The sequence below is a fragment of the Nannobrachium achirus genome, assembly GCF_963921795.1.
Source record: "Nannobrachium achirus genome assembly, chromosome: 24".
Lineage (NCBI taxonomy): Eukaryota > Metazoa > Chordata > Actinopteri > Myctophiformes > Myctophidae > Nannobrachium > Nannobrachium achirus.
Window position 1 is genome coordinate 39,497,410 of NC_137831.1, and position 14,374 is coordinate 39,511,783.

A 14,374-nucleotide genomic window follows, 5' to 3' on the forward strand; every position below is an offset into this window, starting at 1 on the left:
CACTGCAGGGCCAGGCGCACAGAGAAGAACACGCTCAACACTGGACGAACTTTACTCCTTCCTTTGCTACAACGTTTTCACGGTCCCACCTTTTGAAACGGTACCGAGAAGATCATGTTGAACAGGAGAACATAGCGCCACGGCCCGCTATAGGAATTATCTGTCCATCCATATTTCCATATCCTCCCATCATTCCATGGAGTTGTGAGGTGAACGGATACACTACTACGCTTCACTAGATCGCACAACCATGGTTCGTACTACTGCAGATTTTTTTGAAACAAGTATTCATGCGTTGCTTTAAGTAATGTTTGGTTTATAGTGAATGATTACACCTTTCAGTTAGATCACGCTTGCACAATGTTTGGTTAACTTCTTGGACAGCAGGTTCCGTGGCCCAAGGTGATCCTCGGAGTGCTTGGGGTGACTGTGGTGGTCATTCTGATAGCGGTGCCCACAGCGATATTTCTGAACGGTGAGTCTTCCGCGTCATCGAGTTGATAAGGGTCATGATGTTGAGTCAGAGTGACTGTTATTGATCGTAGGCTAAATTAATCCCACACATAAAGGTGAAAGGAGACGATTACGCGTGCGCCATTACGCACGTTGCATGGGGACAGCTCCAAGTGGGAAGGTCGAATTCTTGCAGTGCATCCACCCTGTCTGCTTGCTCCATTACAATTTTAATATTAAGCCCCTATGATGGAAAACATTTTAATGAGACATTCATTCACGTGGGACACAAATGGAAACAAGTCCTCACTAGTCCCCAGCACGTTTGTGTTATCCCTTTAGCTGAAATTTGACTGTACTTAGTTCTGTTTACATTTCTGTCTAATAATGTCTTGTATGCATTTATGTATGTATTCAATCAATCGAAAATTCAATTGGTGGGCCTATAGGCCTATCCATTCATGCCAGTGTTATAGTCCTCAGTTTACACTATCCAGCAAATGACCACCAGTCCACCATGTCGACTTAATGCAGCCCCAGGCAATTAAACCGGTTATTGTTTCAGAGAGTGCAGGACTAAACAGCAGGAAACACCAAATGCGCTGCAAACAACAGGAGCTGAATTCAACACAGAACTCTACAAGCTTTAATACAAATACACATTTTAACAGGCTGAAAAGAAAAACACACACACACACACACACACACACACACACACACACACACACACACACACACACACACACACACACACACACACACACACACACACACACACACACACACACACACACACACTGAAGTGAACCTGAAACAGACAGTTGAATCAAGACAGGTATATTATTTATAGCAGTGGTTCTCAACGTGTGCAAATTATTTTGGGGGGTCCCCAGATGATTAATTTAATGTGCATCATTGTTTTCTCACTCAACAGTAAACAAACCATCATACAGTATAAGTGTATATAGAGGGCATCTGCACATTTCTACAGTGACAATTTAAGGACTTTTTAATACCTATAAAATGACAAATTAAACATTGGCCAAATTGTCCAATATTAAGAGGCAGAAATTGTGAAAATGGCCGATCTACATGCTCACAACGCCTCGTGTTGCGAGGCGTTGTGAGCATGTAAATCAGCTATTTTCACAATAGAACCATTTTATACAAAATGTACTGCCTCAACTCTTAGTGCTCGTCAGGGTGGGGGGTCTCCAGTTAAAATATGGTTATTTTGGGGGTCGCGGCCTGAAAAGATTGAGAACCACTGATAGCATGCAAAACTACAAAGGAAAACAGAAAACACATTTGAACATTACTTCACACTAAAGTAACAGATAGTTAGTCTAATTTTAGATCTATCTCTGTACAGTTAGGATGTACAGTTAAATGACATGGGATGTTCATGTGACATATTGTATGTCTGACTGTCCCTACACAGCATGTTCTGTACTTACAGTGATAGCACATGTTGAGAAGGAAATTACAGAGTACATTATTTTTTTTTTACAGTAACTGATAGAAAGACAGATTGACACCATACACCCACTGAAGAAAATAAAAATATGTCCTCTCAAATTCAAAGTTAAGTTTGACAGGACAGTATTTAGAGTGAAAATGCAAATGAGTTTTTTTTTTTATCAAAATAAATAATAATAAACATGGGGAAAAGTCAAATATGACAGAAACATACTTACATAAAGCACAAGATGATATAAAAACATGAGATAAGAAGGATTTACAACAAAACAATAGGCTACATGCCGCACCAACAATTCACTGCTTGTAGGCCTACCTGTATGAGTGAGTGACACATAAATCGGTCTTGATTCTTGTTACATTATCATTTTCAGCTGCAATCTTATAATAGGACCAGGACGGGAATTTCATGGAGGCCATGAAGGCTATGGTCGTTGCCCCTCAGTTTGGCCTTGTGCCCCTCAAACCAATGGCATGCCCTGAGGCCACAGTGACCTTAATGCCCCAGCTGACTGTACCACTTTCTCCTCTGTCTCTCTCTTGTCAATATGTAGACAGTAGACACCGGTGTCTCTTTCTGGTCATGTAGACGCCAGTGTCTTTTGTTGAGATTCTGAAATCTTATCTCCCCCGAGTCCCCATCTTTAAACCAATCCAGTGACTTTGATTGGTCCAGGGCTGAGCATGGATTCATCAGATTGTAAATGCCATCATTTACCCATTTCACTGCAGATTAGGTTATCATCCCTAACCCTTAGATTCAACAAATTCTCAATGGACAAACATCTTTTTATTTTATTTTATGGCCTTCCTGCCCTGGCATTTGGCCTTGCCAAGTGGCCTTGCCCCTAAAATGATGAAATTCCAGGCCTGGATAGGACTATTTATTATTGTTGTTATCACAGTGTAGGACATAATATCTGTGAGCAATAACCCATTGTGACTGCACTACATTTTAACTTTGGCTGGCGTTTGCGTTTCAGACAAAGAGGCGTCCAAAACGAAGAGAACCTTCACGCTCAATGATGTCTTCAACATCTCCCTCAGCCCTAGTTTCTACAACATGAAATGGAACTCAGGTACTAGGCACACCTGCAGCCAGAACACAGCAAGGTCCTCTAACTCTGAGAATGAACCAAATGGACCCTCATGGGTCCATTTGGCTCCGTTTTGTTCACTCTCAGAGTTACATAGAGAAAGCATGCTTTTACTTGAGGTAAACAATGAAGCAAATTTGAGTAGTGTTGTAGTACTCGATATATTTTTTGGACTCAAGTCCTGACTCGAGACGAGTCAGGACTCGAGTCCAAATAATATATATATAAAAAAATAAAACAAAAACAAACCAAAAAATATTGTTTACTGCAGCCTACCTATAAAAAAAAAAGAAAAGAAAAAAAATGGACTCGGCTCGGTCCTGCCTCCCGTTGGTCTTGGACTCGACTCAAACTCGCCTCCCGTTGGTCTCGGACTTTTTTGGAATTTTTGCTAAGCAGCTAGCTTGGTTTCCAGTAAATGGTGCATTTACAGAGCGCCTTTCTCTGAATCGCTTTACATTGTACACTACACACCAAATCACACGCCGACAGCGGAGGAAATCGTGCATGGCACCAACCTGCCCATCATGAGAATTTAGGGTTCAGATACTGGATTCTGATTGGCTTAAAACAGTGGTAAATCAGTCAACACATGGACCCCGCCCACTGTTGTGTTGCAGTTGTATAACTAAATAACCTTGCAAGTTACAACTGTGTTTTCTTTCATTTATATGGTAGAAGTGGTAGTGGCTTCGCCTTGTGCCACAACCCTGAAACAGTGGTAAATCAGCCAACATCATGGTAAATGGCTTACATTCAAGTTTCTTGCTCAAGGACACTTTGGCATGAAGCCAGGTTTGAACTGGGGATAGCACTGGGAACCTTTACCGTTCCAGACCGGCTACTGTACTTCCCGGGCAGTAAATTAATGTAAAGGGAGACATTACTGAACTACACAAAATTGATTTAGCAAAGTTCAAATTCAGATGTCAGCATATGCCAGCGGAAAAGGTAATGATTTTTACTTTTCCGTCGACTGTTAGGCGGAATTATGTCTCTAGAGCAGGGGTCTTCAACAGGGGGTCCGGGACCCCTAGGGGGTCCTCAGAGTTACTACAGGGGGTCCTCCAAATCTTTGTGTGATAGAAATTAGAAACCTTTTTTCGTCTTTTTTATATTAACCACTTGAACCCTAGCATCCATATTCTGAGAACTTTAGCCAAAAATAGCATTTTCGGCAAAGAGGTTTGGTGTAGAGGGGGAAAAGAGCAGACTAAGAACAGAGTGAAATGTCAAGTTATGTATTGACGATTCAAGTGGTTAAATACATATCTGAAAACCCAAATTGACATGAATCCAAAATACACTGATGATTGTGCTGTCAAACAATGAAACTTATGGAATCTATGAAAAGCTTGTGGGGGTCCCTGCTTCATCTCTCTCTCTCGTTTAAGGGGTCCTTGGCCTGAAAACGTTGAAGACCCGTGCTCTAGAGACTACAGTAACTGATCGATGATCGCCAAGTCATAGTCCTTTCCTTGCACCCACACTTACAGCACTTGACCAACAAGAATTATTCAGATGATATTTATCCGGGTTTTCAATGTTGTAACATCTGCAAACATCTGAAGTGAGGGTTGTTTCCTCACTCAACTTGTCCAACACTTGTCCACACACGTTCACCTTCTCCTTTATCCCCGTAGATCATGAATATCTGCACGACATCAACGGCTCAGTCGTCCTTCACAACCTGATCAAGGACACCTCTGTAGAATTTCTGAGTCGTGAGACATTTGCAAGTGAATTAAATTTTGCTCTCTCTCTCTCTCTCTGTGTGTGTGTGTGTGTGTGTGTGTGTGTGTGTGTGTGTGTGTGTGTGTGTGTGTGTGTGTGTGTGTGTGTGTGTGTGTGTGTGTGTGTGTGTGTGTGTGTGTGTGTGTGTGTGTGTGTGTGTGTGCGTGCGTGCGTGCGTGCGTGCGTGCGTGCGTGTGTGTGTTTGTGTTTACATGATGTGTGTCATGATATGTGTGTGTCCGTACATGTTCGTGTATGCCTAAGTGCAAGGGCGGCGAATCATGTTTTGATTGATTGAAGAATGTATTAGAAGATTGCAATAGAAACAAGTACAGTTTCATGACAGTACAAATCACTGGTACAAGGTCAACTAAAAGGAGATCCTAGAAAGCCGAGGCTTATTTCCACAGGAGCCACACATTAAGTATCTCATATAACATTGAAAGACAGACGGATAGAACATAGTACTTTATCTAGGATAATATCAATTTCAAAAGCAGAAAAAGCATAACATCAAATACAAAGGCAGGAAAAAGGGTGGTGGGGGGGGGGAGCATGGGGGCTTAGTCTATTTACAAGTCACGGGTAGCAGCCGCCTGAAGGTGACTTTTCATACCGATTTTGAAGGAGGCTAGGGATTTGCTCTCCTTTAAGGCTTGTGGGAGGGCGTTCCACATGGTGTAGCAGGAGAACGAGTTAGAGCCTTGTGGAAGACAGTTGTATACAAGCCGACCATGTATTGTGAGGTTGCTTGTTATGATTCGGGAGGAATGTACTGTACGCACACCCCTTTCTAACGGATGCCTTTTCTCAACACAGGATCGAGTCGACGCCTTTGATTACAAATTGTCGGCGGATCATAAATATGTTGCGTTCCTCAGTAATTACTCAAAGGTATGTGAGGCATTTGTTTAACTTAATATATCGTCGTTGTCGGGTGAAAACCTTGTATGTCCAAAACCTTCCGTTTTGCGTTTATCATTTTAAAAATGATTTAAACTAGTGAAAACAGCCGATCTACAAGCAGAGGCGTTGTGTGCTTGTAGATCGGCCGTTTTCACTACTTTTGTGCGACTGCCTTGTATGATGAAGCAGGGCTTTACTTTGCGAGAAAACGTACAAATTTGAAACTTGGAGATACGAGGTTTCCGCCCGACAGTGACGATATGTCAAAGAAAATTACAAGTTCCTGCAAGTTACTAATCTGATCATGACTTGTGTTTGTCCCATTAGGAGTGGAAGCATTGGTTCACCGCCTCGTACCACATTTATGACATGGAGAAACAGTACGTTAACCACACGAACCCCAGCATCCCTATCCTGGGGGAAACATTCAGCAAAAATAGCCGATCTACAAGCTCACAACTTGTCGCAGAAGAGATTTGGTGTAGATGGGGAAAAAAAGCAGGCGGCCCGGTATAGACCCCTGGGGGTCATCGGTTAACGAAGTATACTGTATATTGTTACTGTCAGGCAGAAACCTTGTATCTCCAAGTTTCAAATTTGTACTTTTTTCTGTTAAGTAAAGCCCTGGTTCATCACACAAGACTATTGCACAAAAGTAGTGAAAATAGCTGATCTACAAGCACACAACGCCTCACGGTGTAAGGCGTTGTGTGCTTGTAGATTGGCTGTTTTCACTAGTTTAGATCATTTTTAAAACAATAAATACTAAACGAACGGTTTTGGACATACAAGGTTTCCACCCGACAATGACGATATAGGGTTTAAGTGTGTTACATTTTCATTGGACAGCCATACCAAGAAATGCATTCAAACATTCAACAATTGGTATGTGTGGTTTTTAATGAAGCATGACACTTTACAATGGCAGTCAAGAGTTGCATTGCCACTGTGCCTCACTAGGAAGGTATGCACTGATGCTGTACGCAACAAAATAAGTGACTGAAAAGCAAAATGTACTCATCTTGTAAACAGAAGTGGAACATTGCTGCCAACCAAACAGTTTTTAGAATAACAAATAGTAACATTCAACCAAAGCGCTGCCGAAAATAGACATTCTACAAGCTCACAACGCATGCTGATGGGACGTGTTGTGACCTTTCAGAGCTGCCGCTTTTTAGCGCATGACACTAGCGTGCAACCACATACAAATTAAGCATTACGCTCTCAATGAATGAACGTATTTTATGCTTCTCTGTAGGGACTTTCTTGCCACACCTGATGTTCCACACGAGATCCAGCACTTCATGTGGGCTCCCGAGGGCAACCAACTGGTAATATGGGCCGTTAAGCACATATTTACTTTGACTGATTATGCTGGACTTCAAGGCATTGTGATGCATGAGACTGTCGGAGGAAACCTTTTCCAAACACTTGTCTAGAATGGAACAGTGAGAAAAGGGTCAACACTGTGGTGACGGAGAGTTCAAAGCTGGAATGTAAAAACCCTTGAATTCACTTAGTGTGTTTTTGTCTTTTTGTGAAGAAAAAGAATGAAAAGGCTAACCTGCGTGAGGTGAATTCTCTTGTCTGTTCATTCTGTTCATATCTAAGATCCAGACGTAACAGCTAGGGCTGTCACAATTATTACATAATCGTCTAATCGCGATTATTTGACATGAACGCGATTATTTTTCATAATTGTAATAATCGTTTCCATGTTGAAAAATTTTCATATATATTTTTTGGTAAGTAAAAACATAGTGGAAATAGCAGATCTGCAAGCTCACAACGCGTCGCATCGCCACGCGTTGCGAGCTTGTAGATCGGCTATTTCCACTATCAATGTTCTTTTTAAAGTGTAAAGTTGTCAAATATGTCAGTAATTTCTTTGTACATTTAGGTTATGTGTCATATCTGCCATGTGCAACTAACTTCAAAGCCTAAAAGCCAAACAGAAATGTAATTGTCAATGACAGAAACACAATTAAATCGTTAATCGCAAATTATTTGAGTGACAATTAATCATCATGTAAAATGTCATAATTGTGACAGCCCTAGTAACAGTGTGAGGTGTTGAGGGGTTTTTAACCCCCTCCACCTTCACTGGAAGATTACACCATGTTCTGTTCTTCCAACACCTGCAACTAATTCCAAGTTTCAAGTAATTACATGTATTATTTACATGCGTGACCTGTTTTCTTTTAGGCCTTTGTTTGGGAATATAATGTGTACATAAAGACCAGTCCCTCTACTCCGGCAGAGCAAGTCACATTCGATGGAGAATACAACACAATCTTGAATGGCATCCCAGACTGGATTTATGATGGTAAATGATGACACACACTACGTATTATCTCTTTTATCTCCATGTTTTAACTTTTTTTCCCTTGACGTCCTACTTGATCATACTATTACTACAGCGTCACACAAGGCATCAAAGTAGCAGATCTGCAAGCTCGAAACACGGCACGAAACGGCGCGTTTTGAGAAAAGTAAACGTTTTGGACTATATACTGTACATGTACTGTATACATCTCACAGGTTTCTTTTATTTTCAACAGAAAAGAAACATTACTGCCCATAAATGGGAAGATTCGGCTTCACTATAGTTGAATTTAAGAAGACAAAGACACAACTGCACACCACAGCACGCACCATAACAGGACGATATAAAGTAACTGAATCGAAAAATCGATTTTAATTTACAATTATCTACTATATCGATATGCAAAAGCATATATCGTACCGTTTTGGCTTTGTATCGTATCTGTATCGTTTTAGATAATCGGTATCGAATCGTTTTGCAGTGCAAATAATTGATGATTGTACGGAAACTAAGTATCTGTGCCTTGTATTTGGAAACTATAATGTAAGAGGGAAAAGAAATGAAAAAAGAGGGGTTTAATTACTTTTCCATACTCTTGGTCTATCGATAAATGTGTGTTGTGTCTGTTGTTGTGTGGGTGTCTCTGTGTTCATGTCAAGGTCCATCTGTGTTGAAATATAATGTATTTGCTGGAGAATCACAGTGTTTACTTATTTATATCCAAAATAATGGATTTATCCCTTAAAAACATGCACTATTGACGCGTTTCACACAGATTTAATTTCTTTGCTATAGTTACTATATCGATTTGAAATCATTGAATCGAATCTTATCGCCATGAATGAACCAATATCGTCCATGTATCGTATCGTCAACCATGTATCGTGATGTGTATCGAATCGCTGTTAAAATGTATCCTTACACCCCTAGTAACTGACCATCTTTCCTCTTCCTACAGAGGAGATGTTGTCCGAGGGCCTGTTTTGGTCACCCGGCGGGAAATACCTGGCCTACGCCCAGTTCAACGACTCGCAGGTCCACAACATCGAATACTCCTGGTTCGGAGAGGACCAGTACCCTCACACTGTCCATCTCCCATACCCCAAGGTGGGACTTCCTAGTTTCCTATTGCATCGGAAGCCCCGATTTCTACCTCTTCACACAACAGTGTCGTGCGCCGGAAATCGCAGATCTATAAGTTCACATAGCGTCGCATCTGAGACGCGTTGTTGGTTTATAGATCAGCTATTTTCGGTCCTCAAGACTGGTATGCGACAGCATAAATTAGGCATTGCAAGGTACTACTATTGTGTCTCTACTTAAAAGGGCTGCGGCTGTGTTTGCTGCATAGCATTTGATTTGATTTGATTTTGATCTCTTTTAGCCCATCGGGCTAATCTTCCAATAGTCCATAAGAACATAACATTACATTACAAGACATTAAATTAGTGATAAAACAACACAGAATATAACGTATTAAAATACAACCCTACTCACTCATTCACACTCACATACACACACACATGCACAGTACACGCCTGCCCATATAAGAATACACATACCCATCTACATATAAGGACTATCCATGGCAGGGGCATCCTCCTCCCTGAGCCAGCCATACATCTGGTCGCTTACCAATTTACTAAAAAAGCAAAAAAATAGAAAAGAAAACTAAATAGTAAATGACACAATAAAAGTAATTGTAGCCATGATAGCGCATTCCATAATTTAACTGCCCTGAAGATAAAAGATTGACTTCCCATAACAGTTTTTATTCTTGGTAAAACATAGTGATCTTTATGTCTTAATCTTGTGTTGACCTTGTGTTTATCACGTAAAGCCTTAACAAAGGCATTATCCTCAGCAGGCCTTCACATACTGTAGTACTGTACCCATAGGTCTGCAATGATGATAAGATTCTAAGTGTGTCACAGTGTCATCTTATTTACTTACCTGCTTGCGGTATGTTCTGTAGACAGCTGTATCAACTGTGTCTACATGATTCGACTAAAGGGTCTTCCACACCAAGAAGAATAACAATATAAATATGTTGTTTTTAAAATGTGTTCTTATTTGAAAAGGCCACTGTAACAGCAGTACAGTGGTGAAGGTCAGGATCACTTTTAGAGTGACTTAATGAAAACTCTGGCAACGAATTACTGCATTAACGGGTGTCACATTCAACACGTCATGTTCAGCATATTTACAGCATGATATCGCTCATGTCATAGTTATTTTTATAGTTATCATTGTTGGTGTGGACAGCCCTCAGTTCAGTACTATCCTACATTACTCCCAACATTGGTATCTTCTGACACATACTGTAATACTGTTTATAGTCGGGGGCGTTAGGGATATTTCGTGCTAATCAGTCTAAAAGCGCCAAATTTTGCACAGACTTAGCCCAGGGCATGCTCTAATGATTTAGCTAGGGTGCCCGAGCCGCCGACCTTCGGGGTCGCCACAGCAGCCAAATCAAGTTGAGGCTCCCATCGACTTTCTATACAGAAACATTTTTGTAGGATGTGAGGGGTCTAACTAGTGGTTTGTCATGATGCTGAATCCATTGCAAGCATTTGTTTTGCACAGAAAACATTCGTTGGGCTATAAATAGCCCCAGAAAACGCCCACAAAACTGTGAAAAGTGATAACTCATCACAAAACCATCATTTTCTGGGGCCAATGATTTAGCTAGGGTGCCAACTTGGGCGCCCTAGCTAAATCATTAGAGCATGCCTTGTGCTACATCTGTGCAAAATTTGGCGCTTTTAGACTAATTAGCACGAAATTACCATGTTATCTCCCTAAGGCCCCCGACTATTAAGACCAAAATATACGTGTGGCCATCAGGTGCCTGTGTCATTAGTTTCCCCTTAAGCAGTACAGTGCGTAACGGATGATACAGTATGCAGTTGGACAGTGGGATACATAAGGGTTCACATTATGCTGTTTTGTCATTCAGGCAGGTACTCCCAATCCTACTGTGAAACTGTTTGTCGTGGACACCGCCAACACCCGAAACATTTCTGAAGTGGTCGTTCCACCAGAGTTTGGCTCAGGGTAAGAAATTAACCTCAACATCACTCTGATGTTACGTTATAGTAGACCCTAGTCAGTATACATGTGCACAGGGGCGTCACAAGGGGGGGGGGGGGGGGGGGGGGGGGGGGGGAGTGGGACTGAGTTACTAGGGCCCAAGGTGGAGGGGCCTTCATTATTGTATGCTTTAACTATTGAAAAATAGCATTAAAAAATAGATCTGCTATTTTTGAAAAGTCGTGAAAATGTGTGCAAATCTTTGAATATATTTTTAAGCGAACATTTGTAACTCAAATGTTGCTTCTGGGGGTTCCCTGGAAATAAATATTTGGAGGTGGGGGTCCGTGGCCCAATACATATCATTTTGGTGGTCCTTCACATGAAACATTTTCAGCACCACTGACATAGAAACATAGGTTTTTCAAAAAACCTTAGAAGGATTTGAAATATTCAAAGACTTGCACAAATTTTCCATGATTTTTCAAAAATAGCAGATCTACAAGCTTGCTGTGAGCTTGTATATCTGCTGTTTTTCAGTGGTTAAAGCACAAAATGTGAGTGAATCCTTGTACCCAGGGCCCAGAATTTGGTGCGACACCACTGATAGTAGACAGTAGTCAGTATACATTTGTTTTTGCCTCTCCTCCTCAGTGACCACTACCTGTGCACGGTCACTTGGGTGACAGATGAGCGCATGGCCGTCCAATGGATGAAGAGGAAACAGACTGAACTCCTTGTTCAGATCTACAAGCTCAGTGGAAGCAACTGGAATGCAGACGAGGTACATAATAATCAGTCTGTCTGTCTGTCATACAGTATCTAAGCTTTATCTCTGGGGTCTTCATGTTTTCAGGCCAAGGACCCCTTAGTTGAGAGAGAGATGAAGCAGGGACCCCTAAACCTTTTCATAGATTCCATATAGTTTCATCGTTTGACAGCACAATCATCAGTGTATGGATTCATGTCAATTAGTTTTTTCAGATATTTAACCACTTGAACCGTCAATACTTAATAAACTTGACCTTTCACTTAGTTTTTAATTTAGTCTGCTCGTTTTCCCCTCTAGGCCTCTACACCAAACCTCTTTTGCCAAAAATAGCCGATCTACAAGCTCACAACGCCTCGCGCTGCGAGGTGTTGTGAGCTTGTAGATATGCTATTTTTGGCTAGAGTTCTCAGAATATGGACGCTAGGGTTCAAGTGGTTAATATAAAAAAGGAGAAAAAAAAATTCTATCACTCAAAGATTTGTAGGACCCCCTGTAGTAACTCTGGGGACCCCCTAGGGGTCCCAGACCCCCTGTTGAAGACCCCTGCTTTGTATCCATTTATCCGTCCATTATGGATGTCACATGGATATTAACTTGTCGTAACATTCCACACAACTTCAGGTGGTCCTCAGAGATGCAGGGGACCCCCAAATCCTTATTTCTTTATATTTTTACATTAACCACTTGAACCCTCACATCCCTATTACCTGGGGAACATTATCTGAAAAGCTCACTGCGCAGCGACGTGTTGTGAGCTTGTAGATCGGCGATTTTCTGAGAAGAGGTTTGGTGGACAGGGGAAAAAATAGCAGACCAAGTATCGAGCCAATGGTCAAGTTTGCAGCTAATTGAGGGTTTAAAGTCGTTAAATGTCTAAAAATACATCTCTCTCGTCTTTCTCTCTCAGCCAAGGTGTCCTTGGGCTGAAAAACTTTGAAAACCCCTGCATTATATTAACTAATGTGTATCCTGTTGCTTGTATTCTTCCAGAGACTGAAAATCACCAGTCGCACAGGTTGGATTGCACGGGTATGTTAAGTACAAAACACGGCCCACACTGTCATAGCAAATACGTTTAGCATTCCAATAATTATGTTGGCTTCTATTACATCAATTATAATTTGCAGTGCTTATGTAACACTAAATACATGTACAAGTACATGTACAGTGTAATCACTATTACATACAGTACTGTAAGTAGTGCATTAGTAAGTGCATGGAATACCATACAAACATTTCCTCGTATGTCCAGAACCGTTGGTTTTGTATTTATCACTTTAGAAATGACTTAAAATAGTGAAAATAGCCGATCTACAAGCACACGACGCCTCGCACCGCGAGGCGTTGTGTGCTTGTAGATCGCCTATTTTCACTGGTTTCGTGTGACAGCCTTGAACGATGAAGCAGGGCTTCGCTTCACGAATAAACGTAAAAACTTGGAACTTGGAGATACGAGGTTTCTGCCCGACAGTGACGATTTGCAACAATATATCTTAAACAACACAGGACAAACACATCATAATAATGATACATTTACTTGTTAGAATCGTCCTCCCCCACCAGTGTTTTCAGCCGACAAGAGCAGTTATTACGTGCGGACGAGTGACACCGCCGGTTACAAACACATTCATCATGTGGTTGGGGTAAGTACCTGTACATGTACAGTAACTGTTTCTCTGCGTACAGTAAATACACTTGCTGTTTGACATGCTTATGACCGTATAATAGCTTTTGCATCAGCCTCACCCAGACAAACAACTTGTATGTGCAAACGTACGTAGCAATGAAATGAAGACGGCGTCTAATGACGGCGTGACTTCCCATGTGGATCCCTGATGTCACGTCGATGATGTCATATTGATGATGTCATACAGGGGAGTCGCACCAAGTTCTGGGCCCTGGGTACAAGGATCCACTCACATTTTGTGCTTTAACTATTGAAAAAATAGCAGATATACAAGCTCACAGCTGCGAGCTTGTAGATCTTCTATTTTTGAAAAATCGTGAACATTTGTGCAAGTCTTTGAATATGTCAAATTTCAAAGTTTTTTTTGAAAAACCTATGTTTCTATGTCAGTGGTGCTCAAACTTTTTCATGTGAAGGACCCCCAAAATGATATGTATTTGGCCACGGACCCCCTTAAATATTTAGTTCCAGGGACCCCCCAGAAGCAAAATTTGAATTACAAATGTTCGCTTAGAAAATACATACATTCAAAGATTTGCACACATTCTCAGGATTTTTCAAAAATAGCAGATCTACAAGCTCGCAGCGCGGCACTCGGTGCCGCGCTGTGAGCTTGTATATCTGCTATTTTTCAATAGCTAAAGTATGAAATAATTAAGGCCCCTCCACCTTGGGCCCTAGTAACTCAGTCCCACTCTCCCCCCTTGTGACGCCCCTGATGTCAAATCTCGCCCAAATACGGAGGGAGTCTGGGACGGTGGATCTGAGATTTATGAATTCACAAAAAGAATAATTATTTATTCCCAATATGGGAGAAATATTCAGGGAAGTACTTCCTTGGACTAACTGAGCTCATGCACAAGACATTTGGCTGAGGATTAGCC

At 41.4% G+C, this 14,374-nt stretch overlaps 1 protein-coding gene across 2 annotated transcripts in view; it reads left to right on the forward strand.

Annotated features, from left to right (window-relative positions):
* LOC308280489 (dipeptidyl peptidase 4-like) overlaps positions 1–14,374 on the forward strand; it is a 34,629-nt gene continuing 20,255 nt past the window's right edge. Inside the window, exons 1-13 of one of the 2 annotated variants that reach the window (XM_080720772.1) lie at positions 1–253; positions 385–475; positions 2,916–3,011; positions 4,673–4,764; positions 5,583–5,657; positions 5,997–6,049; positions 6,928–7,000; positions 7,875–7,995; positions 8,954–9,102; positions 10,958–11,055; positions 11,686–11,815; positions 12,794–12,832; positions 13,348–13,446. In XM_080720772.1, the coding sequence (XP_080576898.1) occupies positions 251–253; positions 385–475; positions 2,916–3,011; positions 4,673–4,764; positions 5,583–5,657; positions 5,997–6,049; positions 6,928–7,000; positions 7,875–7,995; positions 8,954–9,102; positions 10,958–11,055; positions 11,686–11,815; positions 12,794–12,832; positions 13,348–13,446 (1,119 nt within the window). In that variant the 5' untranslated portion in view covers positions 1–250. The remainder of the gene's footprint in view (positions 254–384; positions 476–2,915; positions 3,012–4,672; positions 4,765–5,582; positions 5,658–5,996; positions 6,050–6,927; positions 7,001–7,874; positions 7,996–8,953; positions 9,103–10,957; positions 11,056–11,685; positions 11,816–12,793; positions 12,833–13,347; positions 13,447–14,374) is intronic. The other variant, XM_080720773.1, reaches the window with a different exon arrangement.